Source organism: Drosophila subpulchrella, chromosome 2L (genome assembly GCF_014743375.2).
Source record: "Drosophila subpulchrella strain 33 F10 #4 breed RU33 chromosome 2L, RU_Dsub_v1.1 Primary Assembly, whole genome shotgun sequence".
NCBI classification, from domain to species: Eukaryota; Metazoa; Arthropoda; class Insecta; order Diptera; family Drosophilidae; genus Drosophila; species Drosophila subpulchrella.
Window position 1 is genome coordinate 454,009 of NC_050610.1, and position 18,778 is coordinate 472,786.

The 18,778-nt window shown below is 41.1% G+C and overlaps 2 protein-coding genes across 2 annotated transcripts; one reads left to right on the forward strand and one right to left on the reverse strand.

Annotated features, from left to right (window-relative positions):
* The first annotated feature begins 5,798 nt into the window (after positions 1–5,798).
* On the forward strand, positions 5,799–12,983 carry LOC119546223 (glutactin). Its single transcript, XM_037852363.1, has 2 exons — positions 5,799–7,017; positions 10,640–12,983. The coding sequence occupies exons 1-2, from the start codon at positions 5,850–5,852 to the stop codon at positions 12,796–12,798; spliced, it is 3,327 nt and encodes a 1,108-aa protein (XP_037708291.1). The 5' UTR covers positions 5,799–5,849; the 3' UTR covers positions 12,799–12,983.
* A 35-nt stretch (positions 12,984–13,018) lies between these two features.
* LOC119546225 (glutactin) lies at positions 13,019–18,360 on the reverse strand. The gene is made up of 4 exons (XM_037852364.1): positions 18,130–18,360; positions 14,473–15,144; positions 13,901–14,266; positions 13,019–13,621 (listed from the first exon to the last, which is right to left on the reverse strand). The coding sequence occupies exons 1-4, from the start codon at positions 18,358–18,360 to the stop codon at positions 13,019–13,021; spliced, it is 1,872 nt and encodes a 623-aa protein (XP_037708292.1).
* Between the last annotated feature and the right edge of the window lie 418 nt (positions 18,361–18,778).

Below are 18,778 nucleotides of genomic sequence, written 5' to 3' on the forward strand. Positions count from 1 at the left end.
TATCGGCAAGAATCAGCGAGCGACACACGTGTCTTGATAATATTAATGAACTCAGTAGTTCTTAATCTCAATAAAACTTTAATGGCAAACATACTTCGCCATACACCCAAAAAAAAATCTTCGAGTGTCAATTTGATAAGTGTGGGTGAAAATGACACTACACCTAGGATCAAATTTTTGGGATCAATTTGATCCTAAGTGAGTGTCAAAAGTATACTACATTGTATGAAAAATCTTTTTGATCCTAATTAGTGTCATTTTGACCAAATCCAGGGTCTCGTCGATACCAATAATTGTATTTTTATTTTCGAAATTCGAACTGCGCCTATCGTGCAAGCAAGCGCAGTTATCGATAAATCATTGTGAGCTCGACATTGCGTAAAAGAGACAAATATTTCAGTGCAAGGTGCTAGTGTTTATTGAATCAGGTAAGTACATTCCTAATAATATAATATGTAATATGTAATGTACTTTGCGGCTACATACATACATATTTACGCAGGAATATGTATCTATTCGTTACAGCGATCTTCGAATTCATAGATACACACTGCACATATATATATATGTAAGCATGTAAGCACTGACGGTGACATCGCTTGCAATTTTTGAATGCAATATTTTTTTTCCCCATTTAAGTTTACTACGGAGGACAACGTTTCTATGCAGATGGCCCGCCTACCCACGTATGTACACCTGGTCGACGGCAGCAAATTTATAAAACTAAAAATATACATATAACTTCAATAAAAAAGCCAAATTTGTATAAAAAAAAAGGATAAATAAATTATTGGACTTTTTTTGGGTGTGAAATCCACAATTTATTCGTTTCATATTGATACTAAAATCGTATCAAGTTGACCCTAAAAATGGCCCTTTTTTACCCCGAATGAGTATCAAATTACTGCGAAATATTGTCAATGTGACCACATATTCTTACAAAAAAATGCCAATGCGTAGTGTCCTTTTGACACCAAAAAGTGTCAAATTGATATTTTCGAAAATATCAAAATGACACCAAAATAGTGTCAATTAGATGTGCTTCGTATCAGAGATTTTTTGACACTCAATAGTATCACATTGACACCTAAATAATGGCATATTGATGACGATTTTTTTTTGGGTGTAACAGATAGAAGGAAGCTTTTCCGACCCCATAAAGTATATAGCCATACACTGATGATATCGCCTTCATTACCAACTCCACTTTCCGAATTGAAGCGACTCAAATCACGTAAAACTTTTTAGACCTGTATGGCAAATGGACGAATAGATGGAACATCTCGATAAACGGGAATAAGTCTCAGCAGTGCAACTTCTCTCTTAGAAGTAAAATTCTCCCCAGAGTGAAATTCCAGGACACAGTCGTACCGCAATCAGCCCAGGCTCAGTACTTGGGCTTGATCTTGGACAAACGTCTTACGTGGAGGCAGCACAAAGGGAAAATTACAGCAACATGTCGCGCTAAACTTCGGAAACTAAATTGGATGCTTAAAGGTACAAGTGAGCTCAGCCTTAGCAACAAGATGTTGCTGTACAGGTCGATAGTGGTTCCTTCATTCACTTATTGCATTCAAATATGGGGTACCGCTTCTGACTCAAATGTCATGAGGGTCCAAAGAATTAAAAACCGGGCGCTACGTACGATTGCGGATGCGCCTTGGTACGTAAGGAACGATGTCCTAGCCTGCGATCTTCACATCCCCACGGTGAGAGAGCAGATTAACATGCACCCTGGCGATCTCTGGGCACGAGGACGTCATCGTACCCGTGTCCTAAAACAATAATGTTGAACTGACACTGTTATAAATTTGTTAACTTCCTTATTTCTGTTATGTTTCATGTTATTTTTCCTTTGTTATTTCCATTCGTTTTATAGCCATTAGGTTGGCTGATCAACGCTTAAATAAATATTAGCACAAAAAGTAGTCAAATCCTCCCCAGAGCAAAATTCCAGGACACAGCTATACCGCAATCTTCCCAGGCTCAGTACTTGGGCTTGATTTTGGACAAACGACTTACGTGGAAACAGCACATATTGATGGTAACATCAACATGCTTGCTAAGCTATATTTAATTGAAAACATTTGAGAAGATTGTTGAAATATAAAACCATAAAACCTAAAAGTTTCGTTTTAATAGAACATTTCTTTCCTTCCCAAAAAAGTCGCCGAAAAAATAGATTTTTTGATTCTTCTAAAGCAGGCTCCCCCCTTAAAGGAACAAGTAAACTTAACCTCAGCGCCAAGATGTTGCTGTACAGGTCGATTGTGGTGCCTTCAATGGCACATTGCATCCAAGTATGAGGTACTGCTTTAGACTCAAATGTCATGAAACGAGGTACTAGCTAGCGATCTTCATATCCCCACGGTGAGAAAGCAGATCAAAATGCATTCCAGCGGACACAATGACTGTCTAAAAGCCCACACCAACCAACTAGAAGCATCCTTGGCTAATCCAACTACCATAAGAAGACTGAAGCGTCGGCAGCCTGGCGATCTTTGGGCCCGAGGAAGTCGTCAAACCCGCGTCTTGAGAAAACAGCATGGCACTGTCCCTGTAAAAAAATTGTTAAATTTCCTCATTTCTGTTATGTTTCTTGTTATTATACTCGTAAGTAAAAGGGTATACTAGATTTTTCGGAAAGTATGTAACAGGCAGAAGGAAGCGTTTCCGACCCCATAAAGTATATATATTCTTGATCAGGATCACTAGCCGAGTCCGTCTGTCCGTCTGTCCGGATGAACGCTGAGATCTCGGAAACTATAAGAGCTAGGCTATTGAGATTTGGGGTGCAGATTCCTGAGATAACGCCCACAACGTGGATATCTTGGAAACTATCAAAGATAGAGAATTGGGATCTCAGATTTAGATTCCGTAGCCTTGTACGCAGCGCAAGTTTGTTACGCGAATATGCCACGCCCACTCTAACACCCACAAGCCGCCCAAACCTGTGGCGCCCACAATTTTCATGCTAGATAAAAAAATGAAATGTATTGGTCTCGTCAATACCTATCGATTGATCTAAAAAAAAATGGCCACGCCCACTCTAACGCCCATAACGCTTAAATCTGTCTACCGCCGGTAGGTGGCGCATTTCAATCTCGCTTTGCTGCTTGCATATCTCCATTTCCCTTTGGTCCCTTTAGCTGAGTAACTGGTATCTGATAGTTGAGGTACTCGTCTATAGCGTTCTTCCTTGTTGACACTGAAAATACTTGATTCAAGCACGAAATACTTGATATTTTTTCTGGGTGTGGGTCTTCTCGAACCAACCGAAATGTGTAGCTACCTAGGGCTTGAAAATGTTTTGATTGTGCTGGGGAGAAGCACAGGACGTGCTCAATGTCATGATTGGCGTCCCTATAGTCCCTATAGTATGAAACAGTGGTCCGTGTGGCATTGATGAGAGCTTTGGTTCTTTTCGGGCTATACTTCGGCCATGTAAGCTTTGAAGTATGTCATGTGGTGATCGTGTTCCACGGCTTACTGCAGAGGTTGTATAACCCATGTTTAGGAAGGAGCTTACAGGTAGCCATTATCAGCTATGCACCTAAATGAGGTTAATACTGAGATGTGTGGCCATCTCTTTCAAAGATTTGCAGCATTCAGAGAGAGTTACAGAGTTTGTTGTGTAGATGTCGAGAGCCCTTAGGGTTGCTAGACTGTCTGATAAGATGAGGAGCTCTGAGTCGTAGTGTTTTGATGTGTCCAGGTGGAACATGGCCTCCTGGATTGTCATGATTTCTTTCTGGAAAAGTCTGTTGCCCAGCCTTTGGCTCAGGAGGATTTTTCGATGTCAAGTCAAGTTCGAACGATATCGAAAGTTTAGTAAGCGCGTATTTCATCGATGCAAGTACTATTCTAGATTGTTTAAGAACGAAAATGCTTCATTTAAGAACTTGTACTTTACATTTTTATAGCCGTGGCTCGTAGAGTAAAAGGCTATGTTGTATTCGGGGAAAAGTACGTCTCCGACCCCATAAGTATATATATTCTTGATCAGCATCACTAGCCGAGTCAATTTAGCCATGTCCGTCTGTCTGTCTGTCCGTGTGAACGCTGTAATCTCGGAAACTATGAGAGCTGGAAGCTTGTGATTTCAGATTTATATTCCTTATTTTCGTAAGCAGGGCAAGTTTGTTACGCGAACATGCCACTCCCACTCTGACGCCCACAAACTGTGGCTGTTAAAGTTTTAGTGCTCGAGAACAACAGATTTTTATGCAACACAGGGCATTTTTGTATAGAACATTTAAATCAGACCCCATGAAGTAAATATATTCTTGATCAGCAACACTAGCTGTCCGACTGTTGAGATTTTAGATTTAGGTTCCTTATTTTCGTGGCTTCTACACCCTTCCAAATTTAGGAACAGAAATTCTTCATTTAAGAACTATTTGCTCATAAAGAGGTTGGACTCTAATGGACTCTAATGTACTTCATGTGACCGCTTTTGCCTCTGTCTTACCAGAAGGTTAGCTGGCCTATCGGTTGGTGTGTTTGCCCCATAAGCTTGCGGTCGTGAGTTCAATCTCAGTTTTTTTCTCTGTGCATCTTCTCCCTATTGCTTTTTTGCATGCGAATAGTACTAAGGACGCTTTGCATCTGCGATGTGTGATCGCAGTTTCCTTATGCGGGAATTTATCGGTTCCGATCGAAAAAATACATCATATAGACCTAAACAAAGATAGCTTTAGGATTTTAAAATTACGACATATGTTTTATTGAAATCGGATGACAATATCAAAAAAGCTACCATTAGAACGATCAGAAAGAATTATTAGTTTGTAAATAGTGTTCTATAATTTTCTTAAAATTTCATTAAAACTTTCATAATTTTATAAAAATTGAACGGCTATATCAATCAGAAGGCTGAAACAATGCAAATACAATTTTTTATCCCGCCTCATTATTGGCTATAAATTGAACTCAACTTAATTCAAATTAACGTAACTCTTATATAAGGTTTATACTATTTCTTCATCATAAATAAACGACACAGTATAAGAAAAAGCCTGCCTTATAAATGATTATTTTGTTTTGTGAATTCCCAAGCTGTTCCACGGACATGATTACACAATTGTTTGTACATATGCATGTAGGCTGTGCTTAATTTAAGATGGCGAAACACGCTTTGACAACAAAAGAAGCTGTGCCACCAGATTTGCCTCTATCGGTCCCAGGCGAGCGGATGAGATAAGGTCTGTTGAACCGAACAATCTATAAAACGAAGAAACAGGCGCGGACCCGAAAAAATGTTCGCTTGGTATTATTTATAAGCGTTTAAAGTTAACTATAGCATACAAACATTCTCAGTAGTTCCAATCAGGAATTCCAATCTAGAAACCCCAAAAAACTCCAAATCCGACACTGCCTTGGGAGAAGATTAAGAGCGGTCGAGCTTAGAATCAAAGGTGAACATAAAACTAAAAAAACAAAATGAAATCGATTATTATTAAAATAAGCCCAACAATTTGTGTCCTTTTAGAAATAAGATCTCTCTTAAATTTTTTTTTTTAAATCCTTCTCTAACTGGTTTGATTAAAATATTATAAGCTTTATTTATTCTGTCTTGTTTATTTTAATATTATTTGGTAATACTTAAATTTTTTAATGCAAACTATCAAACATTCTTAGTATAGGACTGTGCGTTGGAAAAATTGTGTGGAATTAACCTTTTTAACATTTCTTCAGAGTTTAATTTTATTTAGTTTGAATGTAGTAACAAGCTAACCTCGCGGATCGGCCGACCTAAGGCTTTAGTTGCAGATAGTGCCCGGAGCTTTTCAGGCCGTCGAATTCGTTTCGGAAATCAGTTCTCGTTTAAACGCGACGCAACGAGCAACATGCAGCCGTTGCTCCTAGTGCTGGCCCTTTGTGTGGCCCAAGTTTGTGCCCGCTCCGGGGGCTCTCCAGCCGACTATAATGACGACTACGACGAGGATACCAGGATCCAGCCCTCATGGCAGCCCGAACCGCTGAAGCCAGCCCCCTGGCAATCGGAACCCCAATATGCCCAGACCCAGGAAGCCATTGTTCAAGTTCCCGAAGTCGGACAGATTTCGGGAATTAAAAACTTCAAGACCATTGCCAATCGTCCGGTGAATGCTTTTCGCGGTCTGCGGTACGGCAAAGTTGGAGGCGGCTTGGCACGCTTCCAGGCTGCCCAACCAACAGGATTCCAAGGAAGGGTTAGTGCCACCGAAAAGAGCACCAACTGCGCCCAGTTTCCGGAGCTAGACCGTCTGAGAAAGTCCGAGTCCCGGGGAGAAAACGTCGACGACTGCCTCACTTTGGACATCTACGCACCGGATGGCGCCAGTCAGCTGCCCGTGTTGGTCTTTGTTCACGGTGAAATGCTGTTTGACGGTGGCTCTGAGGAGGCCCAACCGGACTATGTTCTGGAGAAGGATGTGCTGTTGGTCTCCATCAACTATCGGCTGGCACCCTTCGGCTTCCTAAGCGCGCTGAGCGACGAGCTTCCAGGAAACGTGGCTCTTTCGGATCTGCACTTGGCCCTGGAATGGCTGCAGCGCAATCTGGTCTACTTTGGTGGCAATCCCGATAAGGTGACTCTGGTGGGTCAGGCGGGTGGAGCCACGTTGGCCCACGCTTTGAGCCTCAGCGGCCGGGCCAACAACCTGTTCCAGCAGCTGATCCTGCAGTCGGGTACCGCCTTGAATCCCTATCTAATTGACGAGGAACCACTTGAAACCCTGAACACTTTCGCACGTCTCGCCCGCTGTCCACCCTCCCACCCTACTTCCCGGGGACTCGCACCCATTTACGACTGCCTCAGCCGATTGCCCACCTCCCAGTTGGTGGCCGCCTTCGAGCAACTGCTGGTGCAAAACGAGCCGCTCGGCCTCGCCCACCTGGGGGGCTTCAAACTGGTGGTCGGCGACTCCCTGGGCTACCTGCACAGCCACCCAGCCACCCTGGTCACAAACGGCAGTGTTTCGCTGCCCACGATTGTCGGCGCCACCAAAGACGCCAGCTCCTTCATCTTGTCGCGTGAGTACTAATGTTTAAATCGGCAATGCTCATTGAGAAAAATTATTTAATGGAGGACTTTATCTCGGAGTTCCTTATGTTAACAATTCTCAGCAAACAACATTCAATATTATGTTTACGGGGTTCCACCACCATAAAGCAGACTTAATTTATCGATAATCATAGATCGAACGCACCTCTTTTGCCGTTTCTGTCCGTAACCGCGTGTGCTTGTACTAAAGTATTCCTCTAAAAATCCATCCAAGAGTTCAAACTAGTAATTATTTAATTAAATTTTTTAATTTTAATTTTTTAAGACAGATACTCCGGTTTTTTTGAAGCCAGCCAAGTTATTTACATTTTATCAAAATTGTACTGTGTACCCACCTTTAAATAACTTGATATTAGAAACTTATTTAAAAGCAAGAAAGGAAGCTGGCGTCGACAAGCCGGAGTTTTTATACCCTTGCAGGTCGTTCCCATTCGAGCATTGTATATACAGAGCTTTCCGATTTTTAGAAAACTTAAAAACACGTACAGAGATATTAAGACATTGTTCTATTTCATTTAACTACCGTAAATGTTTACTTAAAGCGAAATATAACAGTCTTTGTATTATTTCGACAGTATTTTACCGATCCTTCCGATGGCAGCTATACGATGTATTGTCCGATTCTTATTAAATTTAATAAATAATAGGGTCAACCAATTTTTTAAATTTTTTTCTACCTCCTGCAATAGAAATAAGACTTTTGGGAAGGTTTCATTGCGATAGCAATGACGCTTCATATACCATTTTTTATTACCTATTTGCTTGGAAATGGAAAATACCTAACGGTTTCTTAAACATTATTTTTTAAAGCCTCCAGTTTTTCGTCCACGACTATTAAAAATTGAAATTATACACTTACATACTTCAATCCAAAATTCGACATCAATGTTGCCATTCATGAACTAATCTGGTTCGGATGGGACTTATTAGAAGCAGTTGGTGATAAGACGGTGCTCTCGGGGTCAGACTGATTAGGTTCAATGCAATAAGAACCGTCTATAAGTAAATTTCACACTATTTATGTTTAAAACATTTAATCTGAGTTGGTTTCAAAAGTAACCGATTTATTTGCTACTTTCGTCGGCTGGCAGGAAATGATTTCGTATTTTGAAATGGTTTTTAATCTCTATTAAGCTTGGTATTTCCAAAAAAACAAGAAAGAACGCTACAGTCGATGCCATCGACTATCAGATACACGATACTCAGCTAAGTGTACTGGGAGCACTCGGGGAGTGCGAGGGAGATGGAGATAAACAAGTAGCAAAGTTTCTGTTCCAAAGATTGCACAGTTTATTTGCTTATAGTTGGCCCGAATTGAACAAATTTTGGCATGTAGTTGACATTGATAATCAAAACATAATATCACTAAAATTTTTCGAAAACATTAACATACATTAACAGGGCGTGGTGCCCTGCACTTGCAAGCTTGCACTGCGCAGAACTCCCTAGAATCTGCATGCCTAATCCCAGTATTGCAGCCTTTTTATACCCTTGCAGAGGGTATATTGATTTCATTCAGAAGTTTTCAACGCAGTGAAGGAGACGTTTTCGAACCCATAAAGTATATATATTCTTGATCAGCATGACTAGACGAGTCGATCTAGCCATGTCCGTCTGTCCGTCTGTCCGTCCGTTTCTACGCAAACTAGTCTCTCAGTTTTAAAGCTATCGGGCTGAAACCTTCCTAAAAGTCTTATATCTTTTGAAGGTAATATATAGGTCGGAACCAGCCGTATCGGATAACTATATCTTATAGCTCCCATAGGAATAATCGGAAAAAAATTTTTTTTTAAATATATCTTTGGTGTTTTTAAAAATATAACCTCCTAAGCTTGGAAATAACATTTTTTAAATAATTTTGAATTTTGAATTAAATTTTATCGAAATCGGACGACTATATCATATAGCTGCCATAGGAACCATCGGAAAATTTGTGGAAAAATAATATGAAACAAATTATAGCTTCGGTGTTTTTCAACATATAACCTCCAACGCTGGGAAATAAAATTTTTTAATTAGTTTTGAATTTCGAATTTAATTTTATCAAAATCGGACGACTATATCATATAGCTGCCATAGGAACGATCGGAAAATTGGTAGGAAAATAATATAAAACAAATTATAGCTTCCATGTCTTTTAACATATAATCTCCTACGCTTGGAAATAACATTTTTTAATTAGTTCTGAATTTCGAATTCATTTTATCAAAATCGGACGACTATATCATATAGCTGCCATAGGAACGATCGAAAAATTGGTAGGAAAATAATATGAAACAAATTATAGCTTCGGTGTTTCTTGACATATTATCTTATACTATTGGGAATATCATTTTTTGTGTTTTTAAATTTAAAAATTATAGCTGCAAGGGCTTGCCGAAGCTAAGTTTCTTTCTTGTTAGTTTCTGAGATCACAGCGTTCATACGGACTGACAGGCATGGCTAGGAGATACTCTTTCAGCTGAAGTCGCTTTCCCAAATTGGTATTAGTATTGGTATTAGTAAGCTGTCGTGAACAATTTAATTGAAATGCGTTTGTAGTACAAAGGCGCACCAGGTGCGTGTGTGAACCGCAGAACTAAAAATCTGCAATGATGGTCCGATCATAACGAGTGATACACAAATAGAAAGGTATTGAAAAAATAAACAAGAGAGAGCGCTTGATGAAAAAAGGTTCGACAATTTTTTTAACTTGTTGGCGACTTGTGAGCTTTATAGTGGGCGTGGCAACATTTCTGTTAAAATTTGTATTCTAGCACTAATACTGTAGGAGCGATAGTTTTGGGCGGTTTGGACGGTTTCTGGGTGTTAGAGTGGGCGTGGCACCGTGAAGAAACAATCTTGCGCTGCCCAGGAATCCGAGATCATAGAGTTCATACGGACAGATGGACATTGCTAGATCTACTGTATATACTTATGGGGTCGGAAACGCTTCCTTCTACCTGTTACATACTTTTCGACGAATCTAGTATACCGTTTTACTCTACGAGTAGAGTAAGATTGCTTACCAACCCTTAAATAATGTTAATAGGTTTTGGAGAAAAAGCTGTGAAAGTAGTGAAATTGGAGCGGTTGGGGCCGGTGGGGATAAATGCCCGAATTTATTAGTCAAGTTTTAAAGTTTTAGTCTTACTTAAAATACGCGTCAAATGACACCTCATTTGTTAAAAATCCAATGCTCCGCTTCACAGTTATTCCAAAAACAAGTTTTTGGAGGACTTTCCAAAATGAAAATGTTTGTCTCTTTTTTTGTGGGTCTGTATAAAACCCTTTAATATGCTAATCAGACTGCCTTCGCTTAAAACCCCTAAATACATTAGATTTAAAGTTATAGCAAAAAAAATATATATGGTGTATATACCATATATATATCACTTTTTGTCATTTATTCAGTTGATTTTAAAAGCATTTTTCGTCACAAAATTTGATATCAGAACTTTTGTAAGTTGAAGGTGCGATCGTAGCCTCCTTCTACAAAACCCTGGTGCGGGATCAGCTATATAATAAAGTCGTCCGATTTTAAAATAATTAAAATTGAATGATTGCGTTTGATTATAATCAATAACTATTGGTACAACTTTTTTAATTTAGGCATCTACGATCAGATCGCACGTCTGCAGTCGCGCAATGTGAGTGAATATATCGACGTGGTGCTTCGCCACACAGCACCTTCCAGAGATCACGCCAAATGGAAGCAGTGGGCACTTCGCGAGATCTTCAGTCCGGAGCAGGAATTCACGGCCAGCCTAAAAACAGTAGCCAATGGTCTTCTGGAGCTGAGCAACTACATCCTTTACCGTGCACCCGTGATCAACACCATCCGTCACCGCTGGACCCCCGCCTACCTGTACATTTTTGATTATCGCGGAGAGTACCACCGGTTCGATCACTTGTCCAACCTTCTCCCCTTCGCAGTGGATGCCTCCCTCAGCGATGACAGCGTGTACTTATTTCCGTATCCGCAAGAAGTCAGTAACCTCAATCCCTTGGACAGGTCGCTGTCCCGCGCCTTGGTCACCATGTGGGTAAATTTTGCTGCTACTGGCGTACCCAATCCAAGTCCCGGTGTATGGCCGCAGGCTACCACTGAGTATGGCCCCGTCCTGCGTATCACAAACTCTCGCCAAAACCCGCTCGAATTCGAACATCACTTTGGCGAGGGCCTTAACTTGCCCGGTTATAGCTTGCTGAGACTTAAGCCAGCTGTCAACTCTTCAGCTCCAACCACCACAACTACAACGACAACAACAACAACTACAAGCCGCCCGTACGTGATCAATCCATATGCCAACTGGCAAAACAGGCCAACCCAGCAACAACACACTTGGCATCCTGCCGATCCAGAATACGTCAGAGCTCAAGAAGCCCGTCAGCAACAATTTATTCGCGAAAGAGAGCAGCGCCGGCGAGAGCAGCAGCAGCGTCGCCCTCAGCCGGATTCCCGTCAGGAGCAAGAAGAGCAACGGCATCAGCAACAAGACCGAGAACGTCAGCAGAGAGAGCAACAAGAGCGAGTGCGTCAGCAGCGAGAGCAGGAAGAGCGAGTCCGTCAGCAAAAGGAACGTGAGCAGCGAGAAGGAGAACAGCGAGAAAGAGAGCAGCGAGAACAAGAGCAGCGAGATCGAGAGCAGCAAGAACGAGAGCAGCAAGAACGAGAGCAGCAAGAACGAGAGGAGCAAGAACGAGATCAACAGCCCGATGATACTCCACCAGTAGATGACGATAACCGTTGGGGCTATCCCAATTATGACAATGAGCAGCAACAGCGAGAGCAGCAAGAACGAGAACGACAACAACGAGAGCAGGAAGTACGAGACCAGGAAGAGAGAGATCGCGAGGAACAAGCACGCGAGCAACAAGCACGCGAGCAACAAGAGCGCGAGCAACAAGAACGCGAGCAACAAGAACGCGAGCAACAGGAACGAGAGCAACAGGAACGAGAGCATCAGTCAGAAGATAGTTCGAAAGGTGATCGCCTACCATATCCCTCGTACGAACAGTTTGGCCAAGAAGAGAATGAAAACCGATCTGAATCGGATTCCGGCCACAACTACAAAGAGGAAGAAGACCGCGAGCAACAACAGCAAGAGCAACTACGTCGAGAGCAGCAGGAACAGCAAGAACGGGAGTATCGGTTGCAGCAAGAGCGCGAGCAGCAAGAACGGACTCGGGAGTATCAGCCGGGAGACAAACCTGAAGACTACCCAAGCTACGAGGAATATATTAAGGCTCAGGAAGCAAAAAATGCGGAACGTTACTACGCCGAGGAGCTGGAGCGCGAACGACAGCGGCAAGAGCAATTGCACCAAGAGAGGCAAGAGCGTCCGGAAGAAAGTCTGCCAGATGAACGCCAGGCCTATCCAACCTATGACACATATGAGCCCGATCGAAACTATGTAGAGGAGCAGGAACGCGAGCAACAGAGAAAGGACCAAGTGGAACAGGAAAAAGAACAACAGCCTGGCGGGGATCAAGGCGAGGAGTACGAACGCTCCCAGGAAGGATCTGAACAAGAAGAACTCAAGGTCGAGGACTTCCCCAGCTATGAGGCTTACGTGGAAGCAGCGACCAAGCTTCGTGAGAAACAGGAGGAAACTGAGAGGTTGGAGGACGAACGTAATAGAGCCCAACAGGAGCAGGAGGACCGCATCCAGGCAGAGAGGGAAAGTAAGTCCCTGCGTCAATTTTCGCAACTGAGAAGCCTTATCATCGGTCCTCATCACGTGAAGATTCTGTCTAGACAGCAGTAGATGATACCATCTGACATCATTATCTTTATATTTTAAAATATATACAAATCATATTTCAAAATTGGCAGCGTTAAGGAATGAAAGGTATGGCTTGGATACGTGTTTTAGATAGTAAAATTTCATGTCCAATTTTTAAAGGCCCAAGTTTTTGAATAAATACTTTTTTATAACCTGTGTAATCGTAACTTTAAGTTTTATAAATTTCTATACCTACTAGCGCTCAAAAACGTATCTTGTTGCGACTTGGCCGCTTCACCAACCTCTTGCGTCCGCCGAGCTTCTTGGACCTGCTGGCATTGAAGGCGGCCAGTTGCTTCCGGCGCTTATTTTGAGCCCGTTTTCGGCTGCGGCTTCGCAAATAATATATCTCCCGGATCAGACTGTGACCTTGCTTCTCGTCGTTGGCGGTGGCCGAGAACTCGCTGAAGTAGTCACCCCCGATGGTCAACGTCTCGTCGATCCTCATGTAGGGGCCATAAAGCGTAGTCATCGGCGGCCAGAGTCCGACGCGGTGGGATCCCAGAGGATTGCCACTAATCACGAAGTTCGTCCAGAGCTCCACCATCCGGTGGACCATCGTCATGTCCGGCGGACTGAGGCGGGTCACGTGTTCGGGGTAGGGGAACAGGTAGAGGGCCTCGTCGGTCAGCGAAACCCCCGCCTTGAAGGGGCTCTGCATATTGGTCTCCTCGTCCATTTCCTTGTAGCGGTTAAACTCACCCGCATAGTCGAAAGAGTAGAGGAAGGTGTTGTGCGGGTTGTGTTTGTTGTTCATGTTCAGGGCCATCAGAACGGGCAGTTTGTGGTTAAGAGTGCCAGCCACCTAAAAGATACCCGGGTTATAGTTGTTTAATATTTCTCATCCTTTTCCTACAAAAGTAATATTTTTCAAAAACAATTTTAAATTTGCAATATGATTGTAAACACTATATTTTTGGGATTAAGCATATAGATTCTAAGGCTTCTTAACCAGCGCAAGATTGTTTCAGCCTTACTTAACACCCGCAAAATAAACTATTGAGTAATTTGTCTTAGGTTAAGCCAAGGGAGCGCTTCTAAAAAATTAAATACAACTATTACGGGGTTCAGAAAATCTACTCACATCGATTAGCCTAGGGATAAGTGTGTCGAAGGTCCCGTTTTCCAGCAGTTGACGGTTAAAGAAATCGTGGGTGACGAAGCTGGTGAGGAGCATCGTTTTGTCGGTGCCTACCACCTGGCGGATCACGTGGTCTATGTAGTTGTACGTGTTGTAATCGTCGTCCGGAATCTTCCCCTCAAAGTCATTGTCCACAATCTCATTGAGCACTCGAGTTCCGGCGTTTTTCGGACAGCCCCCCATTGCTGGGTAAGAGAAGTTCGACTCCAGCATAAGATCGTAAGGATGCTTGGGCAGCACTCCACTGGGTCCACCGATGGTGAACTGTATGCCGCCTGTATAACCAATGCCGAGGTCAGATTTTTCCAGCTGTAAGGGTGGAAAGACGGTAAACACGTTGTTTTCCTTTTATATTTTAAAAGCTTTCTTTTAAAGATTAATGAAAAATGTTCAACTAAACTGAGCGTTAGCATTAGGAATTTTGTAAAGGTACGAAGAAAGTTAACAAACTTCCGCAAAACCTTTAAACATATATTATATTTGATTATTTATTGTTTCAGTTACCGACTACTTACTGCGTGCTCCATAAAGGCAGTAAGCAGCTCGAGCGCCGTTAGCTCCATAAGACAGGTGTTTAGGTCCCGCACTGTCACCATCTGACAGTCGGCCTTCTTGGCGATCTCCTGGGCATGCTTGCGCGGATCCTCCTCCAGAAAGATTGGCATTAAAGCCGATCCCGAGTGGTATATTACTTGACTGAAGAGGCCGCGCTGCACCATCGGAGACAGCGTAAGCAGATGGGCAATAGCTGCTCCGCCCACTTGTCCAGCTACCGTAACCCGCGATGGGTCACCTCCAAAATGCTTGATGAAGTGCTTGATGAACTGCAGGGCGAGGAAGATGTCCAGAAAACCGGCATTCCCGGGAATCTCGTCCGTCTTTGTAGACAGAAAGCCAAAGGGTCCAAGCCGGTACTGCGGGGTGACCAAAACCACATCCTTCTCGAGCAGATAGTCCGGCGGCGCCTCCGAGTTGCTGCCCTCGTACAAATACTCGCCGTGGATGTAAACGAGAACCGGCAGCCGTGCAGTCACGTTTGGAGTGGTGATGGTCATGGTCAGACAGTCCTCTACGTCCAAAACGTCATCCAGCTTTCGAAGTGAGTCCATCGACACTACCGAGGGGCAGCCAATCTTCTCCGCTGTGGCATCCATCACGTCCTCCCAAGGCTCAATGGGCCGAGGAGCCTATGAAAAAAAAAACAAATACAAATCACATAATACCTATTATACATAAGTTAAAAGAATCGATTTTTGGGTTAATGATTCCGAAATTTCTTTCTATATTAACACAGGTATACAGCAAAAATGAGGCAGAAGTACATTTTAACCGAATAGTTTTAATTTTTGAGAACTTGTGTCATAGACCGCAGATTATTTTTTGGTATGCGCGGACGGTCAAACGTGAATTCGGAAACATAATAACATAGTATGTAACAGAAGGAAACTTTTCCGCCCCTATAAACTATAATCTAGCTAAATTGTCATAGAAAGGCAATTGTATTTAAAATATTTCTATGAACTTTCCAAAGTACTATATTGAAATGTATTGGTTTGAAAATAATACCACAAGTCCTAATTCTAGACTCTTTAGCATAGAAATCAAACTGTAAAGTATAGTCTTTATGTTATTAAGCCTTGAATCTATACTTTAATTTCAATACTCCCACTGGTTAGCTTTTAATACAACCGGTATTAAATCTTAAATTTCTGTTTTTTTTTGTGTATATATTCTTGATCAAGATCACTAGTCGAGGCAACCTAGTCATGTCCGTCTGTCTGTGCAAACGCTAAGATCTCGGAAACTTTAAAGCAACAAAGTAAGCATGCAGATTCTACAGATTCTTGCGACACGCAAGCTGGCTTCAGAAAAAAAATAAAAAAATTGTATTTTGTTCCGCTTGTCAATACCAACCGGCACGCCTAAAATTGTAAGAATTAGGCCATTAGTCTATAACTAATAACCTTATGCCCGTATCTATCAAAAACATCGTCAAAAACGTCACAGAAAGTAAATAAAAGTGAATATTTTAAGTATAAGTGAAAGTAGATTAGTGTGAAATGTGAAACGTAAAAATGTACTCGAAGGTATTTATACGCGTTACTCGTAGAGAAAAAGGGAATATTAGATTCGTTGGAAAGTATGTGTTAGGTAGAAGGAAGCGATTCCGACCCTATATATCGTATATACATATATTCTTGATCAGCATCACTAGCCGAGTCGATCTAGCCATGTCCGTGCGTCTGTCCGTCCGTACACCGAGAGAAATATTCAAGTACATTGTTCTTGAATTGAGAACATTTGTTCTTGAATTGAGAACATTTGTTCTTAAAAACATTTTGGTTTCAATATTATCAAAATTAAAACGAAATGGTGAGAAGAGAAATGTTAAATTGAGTTTATTAATCAAATTTTTGATAAGTATACACTACTGACTGGACTAATAATTTATTTGTTGAGATATACAATGTAAATACCGCCAATTCAATTTGATTCGAGCAAAATGAAAATATTTTCAACTTCAAACATCTCGTTCTATTTTTAAGAAGATTTTCAACTCAGATGAGAACGTCAGAATTTTCTCTGTGTATGAACCTTGAGATCTCAGAATCTATAAAAGCTAAAAAGTTGGGATTTTGGATGTAGATTCTCGAGCTTGTTAAATTATTATACAATTGAATTATTAAAATTTTTTTGAGATTGGCATTGACTATAACGTTCTCTCTTGTTTTACCCTTGCAGAGGGTATATTGATTTCAGTCAGAAGTTTGCAACGCAGTGAAGAAGACGTTTCCGACCCCATAAAGTATATATATTCTTGATCAGCATGACTAGACGAGTCGATCTAGCCATGACTGTCTGTCCGTCCGTTTCTACGCAAAGTAGTCTCTCAGCTTTAAAGCTATCGGGCTGATACTTTTCCAAAAGACTTATTTCTTTTGCAGGTAGTATATAAGTCGGAACCAGCCGGATCGGACAACTATATCTTATAGCTCCCATAGGAATAATCGGAAAAAAATATTTTTAATTATATCTTTGGTGTTTTTTAACATATAACCTCATAAGCTGGAAATAACATTTTTTAATTAGTTTTGAATTTCGAATTAAATTTTATCGAAATCGGACGACTATATAATATAGCTGCCATAAGATGGATCGGAAAATTGGTGGATGAAACAAATTATAGCTTCGATGTGTTTTGACATATTATCTTATACTATTGGGAATATTATTTTTTGTATTTTTAAATTTAATAATTATAACTGCAAGGGTATACAAACTTCGGCTTGCCGAAGTTAGCTTCCTTTCTTGTTTTATTTTGAAGTTAATAAGCTGACTAACGGGCTAAAGATAGTCGAGTGACTCGACTATAGCGTTCTGTCTTGTTGTACACTGTACTGCTAAAGACAATGCAATGGAGGCGGAGATATGCTAGCAGCAAACCGACTGTTTCCGAGATTACTCACGAGCTTCACCTAGCAACATAAAATGTTGATAACTTTTATATATTTGGTCCTATAATAAAAATTGTTGGTACTTACATGGGAATTTATAAACAAAACCGATTTATGCTTTTAGAAAATATTTAAACATGTGGGCGCCAGACATAATTTAGTGCCATGGGCGTTTGTGGGCGTGGCTCTCATTAAAATGTGCGGTGTGACAGACAGACGTTTCTGGTGATATATAATTCCATTTTTATCACAGTTCTTTTTAGGAATGTTTACTGTTTACGAATAATGGTAAAAATAATAATGGTTCGCGTTTTTACGGCGTGACGCTTAGATTTCGTCTAAATAATTCAAATATAACCTTTGATTTTCCGGGGTTCTATTCCCCGTAGGGTAGATGCCGAATGTTTTTTTTTTCATTTAATAATCTTTTTTAGTTTGCTAATTTATTGCCACCAATGACATTTACATAATTTTGAAAGTTTAAAAACTGGAGAAACCAGACGTTCAATAAAATGAAACATTTCTATTTGGAGTTCTTCGCGAATCTCTTTTGCGTTTACCTCTTTTTGCATAATGACGATTTTAATTTTTTTGCATAAAACATATAGCTTAGTCATTTTTGTTCTGTTGACACACTTTACAGCTTCTGTTTAAGCTATGTTCTATTTTTTAAATTATATCTTTAAGTGTCAGTTCAGGTCTTAAGAACTTATATACCTTAAACCGATTCAGTCCTGTTGGAGGTTCTGCGTATCTGACATCTACAAACTGCAGCACTTCGCGTTTTGTCCATGCTGTTTCGAGAATTTTTCCCTGGATGCTGCCTAATTGGGGCAGTTCGACAATTGTGTCTTTCTCCTCATCATATTGCCTGCCACGAACTCTAGACTCCACACCGGGTTGGAGGACAAGTACCAGGAAAACTGTTAGCCAGCACGCGAGCTGCATTTTCGGAGGATACCACAGATACCAACACTCTCTTTAACGCGCCGAACGCAACTGATCAGTGACTAGCCGGGACCATTAGCTTTTGGTCCGCTCTGACCCGAAGTTTCACCCCATGTCTGACCGAAAAAGCCAAATTAAGAGTTCGCAAAGGGAAACTGGCTAAAACAAAACTGAAAATGATTCGGCGTCCCCGAGGCTCGAGCTACAAATTTATGCTAATGGATACACGCAACAAAATAGTTACATTTAGATAAACTTATTTTTTCATTTATTTAAAACATTCATTTATTTCAAAACCACTACGAGAGCTTGAACTTTAATACAATTAATTTGTCGACTTTTAATGTATTGTTTATTTCAGAATATTTTAAAACAATGTAATTTTATTTAGTCACCTATATAATTTGTAAATTCATGT

Bases quoted from the DNA above. Each gene is read 5' to 3' on its own strand.
- LOC119546223 (XM_037852363.1), top strand. From the start codon at position 5,850: ATGCAGCCGTTGCTCCTAGTGCTGGCCCTTTGTGTGGCCCAAGTTTGT. The intron at 7,018-10,639 runs GTGAGTACTAAT...TTTTTAATTTAG, and splicing joins CAGCTCCTTCATCTTGTCGC to GCATCTACGATCAGATCGCA.
- LOC119546225 (XM_037852364.1), bottom strand. From the start codon at position 18,360: ATGCAGCTCGCGTGCTGGCTAACAGTTTTCCTGGTACTTGTCCTCCAA. The intron at 15,145-18,129 runs GTATATAAGTTC...TTTTTTTCATAG, and splicing joins CAGGACTGAATCGGTTTAAG to GCTCCTCGGCCCATTGAGCC. The intron at 13,622-13,900 runs GTGAGTAGATTT...GGTATCTTTTAG, and splicing joins TTATCCCTAGGCTAATCGAT to GTGGCTGGCACTCTTAACCA.